The sequence below is a fragment of the Callionymus lyra genome, chromosome 9 (assembly GCF_982586985.1).
Source record: "Callionymus lyra chromosome 9, fCalLyr1.hap1.1, whole genome shotgun sequence".
Taxonomy (NCBI): Eukaryota; Metazoa; Chordata; class Actinopteri; order Syngnathiformes; family Callionymidae; genus Callionymus; species Callionymus lyra.
Window position 1 is genome coordinate 14,777,478 of NC_141826.1, and position 18,161 is coordinate 14,795,638.

At 39.8% G+C, this 18,161-nt stretch overlaps 1 protein-coding gene across 3 annotated transcripts in view; it reads left to right on the forward strand.

Moving 5' to 3' along the window:
• Positions 1-15,102, forward strand: part of LOC148071970 (class I histocompatibility antigen, Non-RT1.A alpha-1 chain-like) — a 30,581-nt gene extending 15,479 nt beyond the window's left edge. The window contains exons 1-5 of one of the 3 annotated variants that reach the window (XM_087798771.1): positions 8,930-9,027; positions 11,974-12,210; positions 12,310-12,588; positions 12,848-13,147; positions 13,830-15,102. In XM_087798771.1, coding sequence (XP_087654897.1) covers positions 8,937-9,027; positions 11,974-12,210; positions 12,310-12,588; positions 12,848-13,147; positions 13,830-13,945 — 1,023 coding nt within the window. In that variant the 5' untranslated portion in view covers positions 8,930-8,936 and the 3' untranslated portion in view covers positions 13,946-15,102. Of the gene's footprint in view, positions 1-8,929; positions 9,028-11,973; positions 12,211-12,309; positions 12,589-12,847; positions 13,148-13,829 lie in introns of those variants that run through there. The other 2 variants (XM_087798770.1, XM_087798769.1) reach the window with 2 other exon arrangements.
• The last annotated feature ends 3,059 nt before the right edge of the window (positions 15,103-18,161 follow it).

Below are 18,161 nucleotides of genomic sequence, written 5' to 3' on the forward strand. Positions count from 1 at the left end.
TGATGAATGCTGAACAGGATAGTACAAACAAAAGAAGGAAACAGTAGTAGGAATGACTTTAAGAGAAAATGCTCAATTTGTGAAATACACAAAGTCAGAGAAACAAACTTACAGAATCATGGGCACTTGGCAAAACAGAGATCGAGCGCTGACGGGCCTTGAATTCTAACAAAATGGCGTCGGCCACATGGCCGTTGTGGAAAGTTCCAGAAACTATCTCTCTCAGAGATTCTTTGTACAACTCATCTCTTCACTTTACTTATGTAGATCTCAGAGACTTGCTAGCACCATTTAAAGATTTGTTGTGTTTCTCTCAGTGTGTTCTGTTTATATTTTGTTATTATCTGTTTAGCAAGTGACTATTTAAAATGTATTCTTAATTATAGATGATTGATGACAGTATAATTGTCATTTCCCTACACTCGCCAGCAATAAAACTAATTGAAAATTGAACAAAAAGAAAAGTATGCTTACAAACAACCTCTAATACGATCATTAACTAAACACGCTGAATATCATCCGTTTAGTGCCACACAACAGAATACATTCGTAAGAAAACAACAGGGCCGCAACAGAAATAGTTCAATCGAATTTAAAAGGTTGTATTTTGTGAACATTTCTCTCAAATAAATAAATATATGTTGTTTGAGTAAAGACTGCAACGAGAATCATGAACACATGAAAGCAAATAAGTCAACCATCAAGGTGGTGAGTAGAAAGAGAGCCAGTTGAGATGGTTTAATGGTTGTATAACCAGTGGCGGGCCGTCACGGCCAGCAAGGCCTTCTCTGCTGGCCTAAACATAATCAGAAAATAAATGTAATTGTAAATGATTTCAATTTTTTTACTTTTTATTGTTTATTGTTTATTTTTGTCGCTGAAGCGCACAGTGTGTGTGTGTGTGGATGTTGGTTGCGGGGACCCTTTTGTCTGGCCTGTTGTGTGTCGATCTTTGATATATTCGCGACTCTCAACGTGACGTAGCTGCTGATTAAATTCTAGCTGTTGTTGTTCCTCCGTGTTGTTGTTGTTGTTGTGTTACTAAGTTTCGATGCAGAGCGTGTGTCGTGGCCATGGAAATGACAGCAACTGTAGTAGGAGTGATATTTTGATATAATGTACTGATGTTGTGTTCATTTGATGATGATCTAAACGTCTTATTGACCTATAAAAGTTCACGCTCCCTGTGGTGTATAAATAACCTTAAAGTAGTTTTTGAGAGGTGGATTCATTCAAACGTGCGCCACTGAAGGCCTATGTGTGAAATGCACGACCCGCCACTGTTTATAACTCATGTGATGGCAGTGAGATCAGAAAGTCAAGTGGCTCCAACTTAAGAGTTTTACACACAAACATACACACACTCATGGAAGTGAAATCAAGGTAACGACATTAACTGATACAGTATCAACACTTCAAAGTGATGGTCTGGAAAATCAATGAATATTTTCAACATCTCTGTAACAATTTAAAGAACCTTCTTGTCAGTGAAGATGTTTAGATGGAAATATTAACTTAGTCTTGTTGTTTCTGCAGATTTTCACAATCTCTCCTATCATGAAGTCATGTCAGCTGACCAAAGGGTCGTAGATGGATATGTGGACCATGTTCACTCTGTCCACTATAACAACAAGGGACCAGAACCCAGAGAAGACTGGATGACACGAGTCTTAGAAGAACATCCAGAGAAACATTTGAACACATGGACTGATGATCTGCTGGTCCAGAATCTGATCTTAAGGAAGAAAACACGAGGATTAAACATAAGTCAAGGTAGGTACACACACACGCACGCACGCTCGCACACACACACACACACACACACACACACACGGAGGTGAAAGTTAATTGTAGTTTGTGTCTCTCAGGTGTTCACTTGTTCCAGAGGAGATCTAAATGTCTGTGGAATGATGAAACTGAAGAGGTCAGAGGTTATCATTTGTTTGCTAAAATGGAGGAGACGTCATTAAGTTCTACATTGAGGGGAAACAGTGGTTTACTCGACATTCAGAAGATGAAGACATCGCACGTGATCTCAACTCAAGAGTTGATCTGAACCAACAAATCCACGACTATTTTACTCAGGAATGTCCAGAGCGGCTGAAGATGTATTTGGACTACGGGGAGAAGCGTCTGCTGAGAAAAGGTAGAGTGTTGTGTGTGTGAGTGACAGAACATGTGTGTGTGTGTGTGTGTGTGGGTGTGTGTGTAGAAGCTCTCAGAGGACTGTGGTGTCACTGACAGTCATGAACTCCATCAGCTGATCTAAACACTGATCTTTGTCTTCTCCAGATCCTCCACAAATGTTTCTCCTCCAGAGGAACTCGTCCTCTCCCATCGTCTGCCTCGCCACAGGGTTCTTTCCTAAACAAACTTACTTGTTTTGGAGGAAAGATGGAAAGAAAATCACTGGTGATGATGACGTGTGGATAAAAAAAACTCTCCCAAACCATGACGGGACTTTCCAGAAAAGGGCTGAACTTCTGCGTCCACCTGGTCAGTCTGAAGACTGGAGCAGGTACGAGTGTGTTTTCAAGAACTACGGTCAGGATGAAGTGATCCGCAGACTGGATGAAGGACTCTACAACAAACGTGAGTCTTTTTTTCTTCTTCTTCTTCACTTCTTTCCCTCTTTCCATGAGTGTCCAGATCCACGTTCCTCCAGAAGAGACGAGTCTCAGGTCTCTGTTGTCATGAACTCCTCCAGATTCTGAAATCTTCTGAAGTTGAGACGACATTTAACACTCTTGATAGAAAAGTAACAGATGGAGGTGAAATCAGAAACAAAGATGACGAGTCTTTCATTGTGATTCTAGAAGGTGTTGGTGTGTGTCTGGACACTAATTCTGCTTCCATTACACTCGGAATTGATCAAATTAAACTTAAATTATGATTAAAAAAAGTTTCATGATGTGAGTGTCTTGATGTTGTCATTATGTTCAGTTGGTCGATGTGTTTGCTGATTTCATTATTGAACTCAAGGTGAAACACTCTCACTGTCATGCACGCAAATGAATATAGTATTAGAACCTGTTCATTTTAACTTTTATGAAAACTTGGAAATATTTCTTGCATTTTGTTTTTATTGAAACTCAACTGATGAAGCTTCACTGAGCTGTTCTTACTGTGGTTCTGATGTTGTGTTTTTCTCATCCCTTCATCCTAGAGACGACCGGCTCTGAACCCATCATCATCATCATCCTCATCATCATCATCATCAGCATCATCATCATCATCTGTGTCTCAATATATCTTTTCAGAAAACGCACAAAGAGCCAGAATGCTGAGAAAAATTTCAAAGTTCTTAATGAAAAAACATTATATGTAGATCTGATGCCACCAGAATATTAAATGGATGAATTTATCAAATCGTATTTTGAAATTTTGATATTTGTTTTATATATATATCTAAATAAAGATATGAAACTTTTTTTTTTGTATAGATATTAAATCTCATTGAAGATAATCAAACCCACTCTGCTGTGATTTGTCAAACATCCCCACCTCCAAGGGAGAAGCAAAGCCCATTATTATGTCGTAATTTATTCTCTTAACCTCTTGTTCTGGGAGATTTCAGAAGAAGGAGAACTTTATAAAGTAATAACTTCAAAACATGGTCATCATGAGAGACTTACTGCATCTTGGAAGAGGAGCTTTTAACATTTGAGTAAATCGGTAGATTAGGGTTTTCACAAAATTTTCCCTCAAAAATATTTTTTTTACAAACGCTTGATTTACTGTATTTAAGCTATACAAGCTCTCGCGATGACTGTTCACCCTTTTGACCACTAGAGAGGGCCAGAGTTTCACAAAAGTGTCTATTAATTGACTGACGCCACCAAATCATGGGACTGTTATTTATCGTTTTTCTTTTTTTTTAAGCAAGATCTAAGGTCTAAATCAATATAACTTGAAATATATGTATTAAGGTTACATAAAAAAAATGATATAATGCTTGCATTTCAAAATAAAGGTAGACAGGAACTTTGTAAAGTTTGACGTGTGTCAAATAAATGACAAAAACTATGACCAACTAAAACTTGAACTAAAAGCGTAATCTGAAATATGTTAAATAAGAAATGCCATAATGCGGGCGGAATTAAATAAGCAAATAAAGATAATATACAAGTTGAAGTGTGAGGGAAAAACACCCAAGTGCTTTCAATACCATCAGGTCAGACATCCTGAGGGAAGACTGTACTGTGCAGTGTAGGGGTCCCCCAGGGAACAGTGTTGGCACTGTTCCTCTTTTCACTGTACACTGCAGACTTCCAAAACCTGTCTCCCACCAGTCACCTGCAAAAGTTCTCGGACGACTCCGCCATCGTCGGCCTCATTAAGGACGGGGATGACGGGTCGTACCGCGGACTTGTCCAGGACTTTGTTGACTGGTGCCTGGAAAACCACCTCCAGATCAACTCCAGCAAAACTAAGGAGTTGATTGTGGATTTCCGGCAGTGTCCCTCCAGCTCCCCCTCACCACTGAACATCCAGGGACAGGACATTGAGATTGTCACGTCTTACAGGTTCCTGGGTGTTCACCTCAACAACCGCCTGGACTGGGTGGATAACACTGCTGCTCTTTATAAAAAAGGGCGGAGTAGACTCTACCTGCTCCGGAGGTTGAGGTCCTTTGGTGTCCGGGGGCCACTCCTGAAGTCATTCTATGACTCAGTAGTGGCCTCTGCCATCTTCAACGGTGTGGTCTGCTGGGGGAGCAGCATGACAGCAAAAGGTTAGGGCTAAACTGGACAGCCTTATTAAGAAGGCCGGTTACGTCCTAGGGCGCCCCCTGGATCCTGTGGAGGAAGTGTCTGGGAGGAGGATACAGAGCAAGCTGGCCTCCATGAGGAAGAACTTATCTCACCCTCTCCAGCACACACTGAGGGCATTGAGGAGCTCCATCAGTGATAGGATGCTTCATCCCCGGTGTGTGAGGGAGAGGTACCGCAGGTCCTTCCTCCCTGCTGCCATCAGACTCCAAAACAAGAACACACCAAGATAGTTATTTAACTGCACCTTTCTTGTTATTTTTGTAAATATGATTATGTATATAATATAGTGCAGATTTATTTTCTATTAGATTTAGATTTTTTCATTTCTTTTTAATATTTTATTTCTGGTTTTTTTTTTGGCATATTGCTGTTGTTAAACCGAATTTCCCCTCGCGGGACAATAAAATGATTCTGATTCAAAAGCAAGATTTTCATTGTTTAAGTTATCTGTGTTTTATAAAGATAAAAAATCCGTTGTCTTCTGTCATTTTGTTTAACGAAAATCCATCTATTTTTCAGCAACTTTAAACTTTAAAAGTTTTTTTTTTACAATTCCGTTCCAGCCTCCTACTACACAACACATGAAAACACCGAAATGACATCACAAAATTAATCGAAAACATTTAGACATTTACCCCAAACGGAAATGTGCGGCATTATTCTACAATGGAAGAAACCTTCAAGTCAGGTCTGGGACATTATTGTTGAAATAACGAGAGACTGAAGCGACAAGTAGCGGAATATTTAGAACGAAAGAGAATGAAAAGCAAGTAAACTTCATCTAATGTCACACTCCGAGTGTCATAAATCATCAATATTTACGGTGAATTGTTTCATATGTTATTATTATGTTAGCTTCTCTTCAAAATACACAGGGTTGTATTCTGCTATGATTGAGGATGAAGAAGAAACATTTACTTAATATTTATTAAGACATTTGCGATTATAACACTGACATTTCAAAGAAAGCCAAGGAAGAAAACTTCCACACAACCACACTGGGTTTTATTGTTGTTAAATGTATATGTTTTCATTTAACAATACCTTTTCCCTGTTTTCAGGGTTGAACTGCATCTCTTTCAGAAGTTATTGAAAACCTGACTCTCCAGATTGACCGTCAACATGTCAGCAGATTAAAAGTTTGTCTCTCGGAAATCTGGGATGGAGCTGTTCTCAAAAGAAGAAGATTTTGACATCCTGAGGAAATAATTCCTCTCAATACTCATGAGAAGGCTGAACAAAAGACTCATATTTGATGGACCTGCAGAGTCACTTTTGATTCCAATTCAAGCTCCAACACAACCAAAATAAAAAGATGGCAAAGAGGATGAAGTCAAAAACACTGCATGTTTGCAGTTGTCAGCAATTTAGTAGATGGTTGAGCAACTTTGGCTCATTTCTATTTTTATATGTATATAAAAAAGAGAATCAAGAGCATCTGAGTTTATTTTGTTTACATGATATTGTTTTGTAACAGATTAGAGAAAGTAATTTACAAACAAGTTGGACTGAATTGGTCAGTTATTTTCTCATGATGGCAATGTTTAAGATTAACATCTAAATGTTTCATCAAATAGCAGAGGAGGTTTTAAAGAACAACCACGTATTTAAGTGCGATGTACTTCTAACTCTAAAGCACAATTCCATCACAGAGGACTTGTCAGACTTCTACCACCTATTTCCTTATTCCAGCTCAGCCTGACCTGGCTCCTTTGGCATAAATGTTAAGTAGACTTCAAAAATTCCCATTCAACAAAATGATAAAAGTGTTGTTTCACTGTTCAGAATTATCGACTCATCATCAACATTTTTGGTTGAGGCACTGTCAGAGTTCTCCAATTCACATGTGGTGCTTTATGTTCACTCGATCTCATGGCACCACTTCTCTTCTCACACATTGCTTGGTAGTAATTAGTGAAATCATTTCATTTCTTTCTCACCAAGTAGAACCTCTGAATTGCCAAAGGTGGAGGCTCGATTCCATCCTCACAGCACAAGCTCTGGTCCTCAAGTCTCTCTATGAGGACCACACCCGTATCCTTCACAATTTCAACAGCGTCACAACTCACCTTGTATTTTTCTGCTCACAATCTCCCATTTTCTTATCTCCCATAAGATCACAGCCTTCAAACAAAGCACTTAGTTTACCTCTGTTTTAACAGCTCTTCTCTCTACACCTACTTTCTTCACTTTTCTTACTTTCCAATGACACGCTTTAAACAAAGTCTTAAGTTTTCAACTATTTTAACAGCCTTCCTTTTGTTCCTAACTCCTCCTAATTATTAACTTGACAAACACACAACATTAATACACTAACTTAACACAATATGCACATAAAGAAATGTTAAACCTACTCAAACCAAACTTATTGTTAAAGAAATAACAAAGAAACAACTTCAGACCTCCACTGGTTTCTTGCCAAACCACACAAAATCAAACACCAATATGTAAACATACAAAGTTAGATTTTTCTTCTCTCTTCGCTTGATACACACACACAGTTATTAATTGTTTTTGCTCTCCTCACACACACAGTATTCTTAGTCGTATTTTGTCTGTTTAAAGTCGTAGGTTCACTTCTCTGCTTTTTCTAAGTTTGAAACTTAGAAAAAGGCTTCTTATAACTTTTAAGTTTGTTTGTTTATTTGTTTATATTTTAATTTTAATTTAACTCTAAGGGCAACGACTCAGGAAGTTTCATAAAATTGTATTTGGTACTTTCAAAATAAAGTCCCTTTACATATACCCATATTCATATGAATGTATGCTGTTTTCAAATGTGTGTAGATAAATACCCCTAGTTTGACATGGCTGAAATGTATCTAGTCTGAAGTAGACTACCTGAAGAATAGACTCAGGAAGTTTCATTAAATTCTATAGTGTACTTTCAAAATAAAGGCCCTTTGAAATTGTTCATATGAATCTCCATGTCAGCTATTTTTAAATGTTTGTATAGAAAATGCTCCTATGTATGTATGTCTATTGTGTACTTTCAAAAACATTTTTTTAGTTGGGGCGGATATTGAACAATAGTAGAGGATTTTAAAAATCACCAGAACTAATTTAATTGCGTTCTAATTTTAATTCATAGTTCATTATCAATTGTAGTAAACACGCCATTAAAAGTACACAATAGAATCTCATAACATCTCTTAAGTCTATTCTTCAGGTAGTCTACTTCAGTCTAGATACATTCCAGCCATGCCACATTAGGGATATTTTCTATACAAACATTTAAAAATAGCACACATGGATATTACCATGATATTTTTCAAAGGGCCTTTATCTTGAAAGTACACGATATAATCTCATGAAATCTCCAATGAGTCCATTCTTCAGGTGGTCTGCTTCACTCTATAAAAATTTCAGCCATGCCAAACTAGGGATATTTTAAATGTAAGCCTATAAGATAAAATCACAATAGGAGGGTTGGAAAGACCATTTTCAAAGTGCTTCATTAAAAAATATTTTTATTATATTAATAAATAGATTTTAAATGAGGGTTTCATTCATTGAAAAGTCTGAGTTTCTTTATGAAACATTAATAATAATTCGCATTCGTTCGAAAAGACTGCTGGACGCCAATACCGTAATAAGCATCGATTTGTGCACTACAGATTTCTTCTATCCCGACTGGGTGCTGGCTTGACCACGGTGCCAAGCCCTCTGATGGCAAAACAGGTTTGGTTTGTTTTGAGTCCCTTTTGCTTGAGCATTACCATTTTGTCACTGCTCTGTGATGGACGTGTGTGGTATCTACCCAGCCTGTGTTAAATCCCTTTTAAGTTGTGTCACAGATTTCAGGACTCAGGGAGTCAATTGGAACCATTAGTGACCCTGGAAACTCTTGTAAGAACCACTGACAGTCAGACTCGCAACTTTAGCTCTAAAATGAAGAATAAATGTTTCGCCTTTAATCCCTCTTATGATTTCAGCTTTGTTTTGTTTGTTTCATTTTCTAAATAATTCTGTGTGAGCTGTGATCATGTCTTTATGAAAATGGCAGATTGATGAAATGATTTATAGGAAATGGATCTTGAATTCATTTGGTAATTTGATCCTCCATGACTGACTTGACTGGACTCCTCCTCCTCTGTGCTTTAAAAGTCGGTGCTGAACTCATCAGACCCCTTTTCAATAACCTTCATGAGGAAGTACAGTATGTCTTCAGCGGATCATTTTCCGTGCCATGGAAGGAAGATTATTTTTCTGTTGATAGTTTACTTCTCTGCAGGTGCTCGTGTGGCAGCAGGTAAACAACTAACTTTCATTCTCATGATCTTACTCTTAATAAAATCTTGCATCATGAAGAGGGACTCGGCTTCCAAATATTTCACTAATCAAGTATTTTACTGATGAGGGGATTTTGTGTTCCGGTGAACCGACCCCTCCCCAGTCTCGTACGTGGTGGTGGAAAATGAAGGACAGACACATGGATGAGTAAAAATGCTCGTTTAGTGAATTATGCAGAAGTCAGAGACAAACTTATGTGAACACGGGCGCTAGCAAGCAGAGAGATCTATCGCAGACGTCTTCCAATACCAGAACGCGAAGTTCTCACAAAATGGTGGATCTTTTATAGTAGAATATGCAGGTTAACGGCTCTAGTCAATTGTACATGTAGGATTGGTCAGTAACTCTAAACACTTGATTCTAAGATGGCCGATGGCGCACATGGTCGTCGTGGAATTTGCCATTAGTGACCCTGGAAACTCTTGTAAGAACCACCAAGAGTCAGACTAGCAACTTTAGCTTTAAAATAAAGACTAAATGTTTTGTCTTTAATCCCTCTTATGATTTCAGCTTTGTTTTGTTTGTTTCATTTTCTAAATAATTCTTAATTTAACTTTCGTTGAAATTTCAAAGTCAAGACAATCAAGGAGTACAAGTATAACTTAGCAAAGAAGAAAATATACTCAAATTTTGTTTAGCATTAAATTGTCTGTTTTGCATTTTCTTCTTCTGTTTTCAAAGCCTTGTTTTCTTTCCTAAAACTGTCAGTCAACTGAAAATAGATCAGATTCAGTAGGATGAGCTGTGATCATGTCTTTATGAAAATGGCAGATAAAAAACATTAATACATTAAATGACTTTCACTTTACACAACAAAGAAATTCATATTCATAGGAAACTTTATCTTGAATTTGTTTGGTAATTTGATCCTCCATGGCTGACTTGACTGAACTCCTCATCTGTGCTTGAAAGAGTCGATGCTCACAACAGACCACATTTGAATAACCTTCACAAGGAAGTACAATATTTCAGCGGATCATTTTCCCTGCTATGGCAAGAAAATGACTTTTCTGTTGATTGTTGTCTTCTCTGGGGGTGCTCGTGTGACAGTGTGGTACTGAAAATGCAATTGAGTAACTAGAAAACTTTTTATCAGAAATACTGAGTTGTTTTTGACTTCCTGTGCCACGACATGACGAGTCAAGAGCTCTCCACGGTCCATCAAATAAATACACCTAATGATAGCTGGAAACAACAACTTAAAGTGAAAATAAAATAAAATAAAAATAAAATAAAAAAATAAAAAATGGATAAACTTTATAGTAATTCTTCAATTAATTATTTTCCCTACCAATACAGGAAAATTATTTTTCTGTTATATATAGTTTTCTTCTCTGCGGGTGCTCGTGTTGCAGCAGGTAAACCACTGACTTTTATTCTCATGATTTTATTTTTAATAGAAATCTTGTATCATGAAGAGGGACTCAGATTTTATATATTTCACTAATCAAGCATTTTACTGAAAATGTCGATGTTGGCAGATTGGATCTTTGCGCGTTAATAACTCGGGAACACTAAGGTTTTGAATTACAAATCCAAATTACAAATGGTGGACGGGTGTGGTAACTACTATTTATTTAAAACTCACACTTCACTTGAGTCCTTACATCAACCAGAAATCCTGATTTCATAAACAATGACAATGAAGAGGTTACACAACAAAGAAGTCACATCATTAATAGGAAATGGATCTTGAATTCGTTTGGTAATTTGATCCTTCATGACTGACTTGACTGAACTCCTCCTCCTCTCTGCTTGAAAAGTCGATGCTCACGTCAACAGACCACATTTGAATAACCTTCATGAGGAAGTACAATATGTCAGCGGATTATTTTCCCTGCCATGTCAGGAAAATTACTTTTCTGTGGAATTTTGTCTTCTCTGGGGGTGTTAGTGTGACAGTGTGGTACTGAAAATAAAATTAAATAGCTAGAAAAAAATGTTGATGGTCAAAAACCAATAAGTTCTAATACAAATCCTACTACTTTTTTTCTTCTTCTCTTTCTTTTTTTTTCTTATTTGTCTTCTTCTTTATTTTCTTCTTTTTTTTGTTCTTTGTAACATTTTTAAGTTTAATTCAACTTTTTCACATCAGTCTTTCTCCTTCATGCCATCATTTCTACTATTTTTATATATTGATTTGAAAACTTCAACGTCAAATACTTTCTAGCATTTCAGTCGACAGATTCTTCTGGATATGCAATTCTTCTACTTCAGAATGTTGTTTTGAGGGGAGACGGCTTTGGATTGAGTTTTGAGTTTTTTGAAAATGTCACACAGTATTAAAATAATTTTGTTGACTTTAAAGGGTCTAAATAATCAAGTGAAGAGATAAAACCTAATGGCCAAGAAATCATATACCTCCAAGAAACACACTTAACCAAGACCAAACATAATAAACTTTGAAATTGGCTACTCTAATGCATACTTCAGCTCATTCAAAGCTGCTCGAAGAAGAGATGGCAATCTTTACTCGGTAAAGTTTGAATGATAAAAACAACTAAATGATGAAGAAGGAAGATTAGTGCTGGTCAAAGTGGCTTGTGAACACACCAATGGATGCCCCCTGGTGGTGGTTGATCTCCTACTTTGAGTATCGTTTTTTATTTTAAAGTTAAAAATACTAATTAATCAGGAAACAAGGAGGTAGAGAACACAGCCAGAGTTACTTCTCACCTCATGTGCCAGAGTGACTCCAACTTAAGAGTTTTACACACAAACATACTCACACACTCATGGAAGTGAAATCAAGGTAAAGACATTAACTGATACAGTATCAAGACTCCACAGTGAGTATCCGGAAAATCATTTAATATTTTCAACATCTCTGTAACAATTTAAAGAACCTTCTTGTCAGTGAAGATGTTTAGATGGAAATATTAACTTAGTCTTGTTGTTCCTGCAGAATTTCACTCTCTCTCCTATCATGAAGTCATGTCAGCTGACCAAAGGTTCGTGGATGGATATGTGCACCATGTTCACTTTGTCCACTATAACAGTAGTGGACCAGAACCCAGAGAAGACTGGATGAAACGAGTCTTAGAAGAACATCCAGAGAAAACATTGAACACATGTGCTGATGATCTGCTGGTCCAGAATCTGATCTTAGAGAAGAAAACACGAGGATTAAACATAAGTCAAGGTAGGTACACACACACACACGCATGCACGCACACGCACACACACACACCTGCACACACACACAAGGAGGTGAAAGTTAATTTCAGCTTGTGTCTCTCAGGTGTTCACTTGATCCAGAGGATATCTAGATGTCTGTGGGATGATGAGACTGAAGAGGTCAGAGGTTATCATTTGTTTGCCTACAATGGAGAAGACTTCATTAAGTTCTACATTGAGGGGAAACAGTGGTTTACTCGACATTCAGAAGATGAAGACATCAAACGTTATCTGAACTCAAGAGATGATCTTAACCAACAAATCCACGACTATTTTACTCAGGAATGTCCAGAGCGGCTGAAGATGTATTTGGACTACGGGGAGAAGCGTCTGCTGAGAAAAGGTAGAGGACGTGTTGGTGTGTGTGAGTGACAGAGTGTGTGTGTGTGTGTGTGTGTGTGTGTGTGTGTGTGTGTGTGTGTGTGTGTGTGTGTGTGTGTGTGTGTGTGTGTGTGTGTCGGGGTGTGTGTGTGTGTGTGTGTGTGTGTGTGTGTGTGTGTGTGTGTGTGTGTGTGTGTGTAGAAGCTCTCAGAGGACTGTGGTGTCACTGACAGTCATGAACTCCATCAGCTGATCTAAACACTGATCTTTGTCTTCTCCAGATCCTCCACAAATGTTTCTCCTCCAGAGGAACTCGTCCTCTCCCATCGTCTGCCTCGCCACAGAGTTCTTTCCTAAACAAACTGACTTGTTTTGGAGGAAAGATGGAAAGATAATCACTGGTGATGATGACATGTGGATAAAAAAAACTCTCCCAAACCATGACGGGACTTTGCAGAAAAAGGCTGAACTTCTGCGTCCACCTGGTCAGTCTGAAGACTGGAGCAGGTACGAGTGTGTGTTCAAGAACTACGGTCAGGATGAAGTGATCCGCAGACTGGATGAAGGACTCGACAAAAACCGTGAGTCTTTTTTTCTTCTTCTTCTTCACTTCTTTCCTTCTTTCCATGAGTGTCCAGATCCACGTTCCCCCAGAAGAGACGAGTCTGAGGTCTCTGTTGTCATGAACTCCTCCAGATTCTGAAGTTGAGACGACATTTAACACTCTTGATAGAAAAGTAACAGATGGAGGTGAAATCAGAAACAAAGATGACGAGTCTTTCATTGTGATTCTAGAAGGTGTTGGTGTGTGTCTGGACACTAATTCTGCTTCCATTACACTCGGAATTGATCAAATTAAACTTAAATTATGATTACAAAAAGTTCAACACACTTTCATCAGGAGGTTTTTCACACGTTTCAATATTTAAAAAAATTATAAAAATGCAAAGAAACAACGTTTTTATGGTGTGAGTGTCTTGATTTTTATGTTTATTCATTATGTTCAGTTGGTCGATGTGTTTGCTGATTTCATTATTGAACTCAAAGTCAAACACTCTCCCACTGTCATGCACACAAATGACCCTCAAAATAATGCTGACACTACAAATTATGTGACTACAGTATTAGAACCTGTTCATTTTAACTTTTATGAAAACTTTTATTTTTTGCATTTTGTTTTTATTGAAACTCAACTGATGAAGCTTCACTGAGCTGTTCTTACTGTGGTTCTGATGTTGTGTTTTTCTCATCCCTTCATCCCAGAGACGACTGGCTCTGAACCCACCACCATCATCATCATCAGCATCAGCATCATCATCATCTTCATCTGTGTCTTAATATATCTTTTCAGAAAATGCAGAGTCAGAAGAAAAATCTGATGCCATCAGAATATTGAATTGTTGAATTTATCAAATCAAATATTGTAAATTTGAATGTCTTTACTGCATTTAAATTTTTGACATTTGATTTGATAAATTCAACCATTAAAGGCCTAGTTAACCCAAAATGTCTTCTCTACCTTGTCGTGGTGGAGAAGCTTGAGTGCCTCGAAGATCCTGTGGTTTATACTGGCGGGGGTTCTGTTAAGCCCCTGAAGGTTCAACCATACCAGGCACAGGTCACAGGTGAGGGGTCAGACGAAAGACAGTACATTGTTCTCCAGGTCGGGGTAGACAACCCAGCACTACTTACCTACATGCCAGGAGGCATAAAGTTCAGTAACTAAGTAAATCACCAAAAATTCAAACTTCACTCATTTCGACTATGGGTTTGGACCATTTTCAGAGTAATCCATTCCTTTTTAGAGTTATAGTCAAACATGTCAAATACCTCCATACTGCTCGTGTGTAATGTCCATCTCTGTGTTTGATGGAGTTTACTGACTCCTTCAAGAATCATCTCAAGACATATTTATCTGCTCAGGCTTTTTGACAGTCTTTACACATCTTTACTTTACTTGCATGTATAAAAGCCTTGATGAAGATTAAACAAGTCTATACTATTAACTATAAAACTATAAACTACTGCAAAGGTACTGCATGCAATATAGCCAGTGATTCAGTGTAGACAATAGACTGTGCGCCCTGGAAGCGATTTTTACAGAAACATAGATGTTTTTAGCGTATTTTTGGAGGAAGTTCTTCCCTGGTCACTCAGTTGATTCATTCAAATGGATTTATATTTTTACCTATAACTGGAAAAAGAAACGGATGACTCTGAAAATAATCCCAACCTTTTGTCAACATGAGTAGAAAATCTGCATTTTGGGTGAACTAACCCTATAAAGTTTTTAATGTGAATACATTATAGTGAGTTCACAACTTAATTTAATAAGTTACCTGTTATTTATATTGTTGTTTACATACTGTATAAGTGTACTGTTGAGATTTCATCAAAGTTCTGTACTTTTAGCGGTTTCAGGACCTTTTTGTTTGGTATTTAAATTTCAATATACATGCTGTGTTTGAATATACATCATAAAACTGGAAGATGGATAAATAAGTTCTTGTACTAATAAAATTAAGGTAACAATTTGCATGGACAGTTCTGAGTAGAATCAAAATTAATTAAGTTAGAATAACTAAATGGAGTAATTTCAACACAATTAAAATGATTGTACTTTCTGGCGTTGTTGGCAGGATCTGGCAATCGGGCAAATGTACCTTTTATAGTTTCATTAAGTATCTGTTGTGTGTCAGAACCACAGGAATAGTTGGTTGTGTTGTTTACAAGTCAGCTTGGTTGTTTCTGTGTTGGCTTATGGTGAATAAGGTTGTTTTTTTTTGAGGCAGGTCCGGTAGCTGACAGCCCCTTCTGGCTGCCCTTGGTAACTATGGCGGAAGAGCTCCAGGACTTGCGGGAGCAGGTGGAGCACCTGCAAGCTGAGAACAATCGGTTCCGTCGAGAGCGTGATGCCAGAGAAGCGGGCCCAAGTTTCAGAGGACGCACCGAGAGCGCTGCTGTTTCGGAGAGAGTGGTGTACCTCCCACGAGAGCGACGATGCCCTGTTTTCAGGGGCAGTCATGGCATCGGGATTGAAGAGTGGATTGAGGAAGTGGAACTCAGAATGAAGACCAGACACTTGGGACCAAGTGACCAGGCTTGGTTTATTTATGATCATTTGGAGGGCGAGGCTCGGGACGAGATCAAGTACAGACCACGTGCTGAAGGGGAGAATCCGGAACGGGTCTTGAGATCCTGAAAGACTTGTATGGGTGTGCAAAGTCCTATATTGTGCAACAGCAGGAATTTTTCAACAGGAAACAGCTGGAGGGTGAATCTCTGCTAGAGTTTTCCCATTCATGGAACTGCCTGATGAAAAAGATAGTTGCCTGCTCTCCAATGAGCGTCCCTAATGCTGCACTCTTACTTCGCGATCATTTTGTAGAGCTTGTAACCAGTTCTGATTTGTGCAGAGAATTGAAGAGACTTGTTCGTAACCACCCTGAACTGACTCTGCTGGACATCAGAGCTGAGGCTATACGATGGGAACGCGAGGGAGGATCAGAGGGTAGTTGGCCCACAATGTATGCTTTTTGTGCCCCTCAAACTGTGACTAGACATACTGATGTTAACCCTGTAATTGTTGACTCTGCTTCTGAACAGCTTGTAAAAAGCAACAGAAACAGCTTGACCAGATTACCCAGACATTGGCTGCGATGGAAAGGCCTCCAGTCCCTCATTCTAGGCACTCTCGTGTGATTTGTAGACGGTGTCAACGGCCTGGTCACTATGCTAGCCACTGTGAAAATGAGCGTGTCCTTCCCAATACTGTCTCTACGTTTACTGCCTCCAGGGTACGCTATCGGCCAGGGCGCACCAACACGAATGCAGACGCCTTATCTAGGAAGCCCTCAGGTATGAGGGCTTCCTAGATAAGGCGTCCAGAACCTAGGGAAGATGATGCCAGGAATCAAAGTACCCACCATTGTCCATGGGGCGGCTAGAGAATATCTCCATGTGGGGTTGCAAGCAGCCCTTCCGTCCCGGTCACCGGACGACATCCAGGCACTTCAGGCAGCCGATCCAATAATTGGAGCCTTCCGCCACTTCTGGCTGGATCGAAGGTTGCCCAGCCGAGCAGAAAAGGAGCAACTGAGCCCCCAGGTACGTGGGCTGTTACAGCAGTGGGACTGTATAGTGATGAAAGATGACCTGCTGTATCACCAACTTAAGCGTCCAGATGGTGGGGAAAATATTCTCCAGCTCCTTCTGCCTGAGTGTCTTAAAGAAGAGGTTCTCCAGCAGCTACACCAAAATCATGGACATCAGGGTATCGAGCGAACATCAGAGCTGGTGAGGCAGTGTTGCTACTGGCCCCGTATGGGCAAAGAAATCCGAGATTGGTGCCAACAGTGTGAGCGTTGTTCTTTAGCCAAGTCTACCCAGCCCAGGATCCGAGCCCCCATGGGTCACCTCTTAGCGGATCGGCCAAATCAGATTCTTGCCATTGACTTCACTCTTTTAGAGCGCGCAGAGGATGGTAGAGAGCTGGTGATGGTAATGACTGATGTGTTTTCAAAGTTCACCCAGGCTATACCCACCCGGGACCAGAAGGCCTCCACAGTAGCAGAAGTGCTTGTTAAGGAATGGTTTTTCCGCTATGGTGTTCCGGCACGTATCCATTCAGACCAGGGGTGGAACTTTGAAAGTACCCTGGTTAGGCAGCTGTGCAACTTGTATGGTGTACAGAAGACCTGCACCACCCCATCCTCAGGGCAATGGACAATGTGAGAGGTTCAATCGAACAATGCACAACCTGCTGCGCACGCTTCCCCCTGACCAGAAGTGGTCTTGGCCTAGCCACCTTCCCCAGTTGACTTTCAGCTACAATACAACCCCACACCAGTCGACGGGTGAATCGCCACACCTGCTCATGTTTGGACAAGAACCCCATTTGCCTGTAGATTCTCTCCTTGGTCATCTCCCGACACCAACGGCAGGCCGTGTGGATGAATGGGTAGCAGAGCACCGACGTCGCCTTGGTGTAGCCCATGAATCTGCCAGGGAATGGCAGGAAAGGTCAACAAAGAGGAGGAAGGAAAGACATGACCAGAGGAAGTTGTGCAGATCCTTGGAAGTCGGTCAGCGGGTTTATCTAAGGGACCATGGAGGCCCTGGACGTCGTAAGATCCAGGATATGTGGAAATCTACTAATTATAAAGTTGTTAAAGCTCCAGAGCAGGGTGGAGTGGTATACTCCATAGCTCCAGTGCAGGATATCACCCAGACCAGAGCTGTTCACCGAACATCATTAAAACATGCATTGAATCTGCCATCCCAGTTTCCCGGGGATAATCAGTCACCATCCGAGGAGAACCTGTCAGAGGATGATGAAGGTCCATGGGTGTTTGTAAGTGGGCCTGATCAAGGTCCCTCCAATTCTTTGAGGTTTCGTTCCATGCCCAGAAGACAATCCATGACATCCCCCAGGGAAAGAGTTCCTCCTTGCCTTCTTCCCAGGCTAGAAAACCAACCTGCCAGCAGGAGTCCAGCCCCTCTCAGGAAGTCTTCACGGGTCCATGCAGGGCAGCACTCTAACATCCATCACCTCCCAAGGACCATCAGGGTAGAGACTACTCCTCAGGTGTTGGG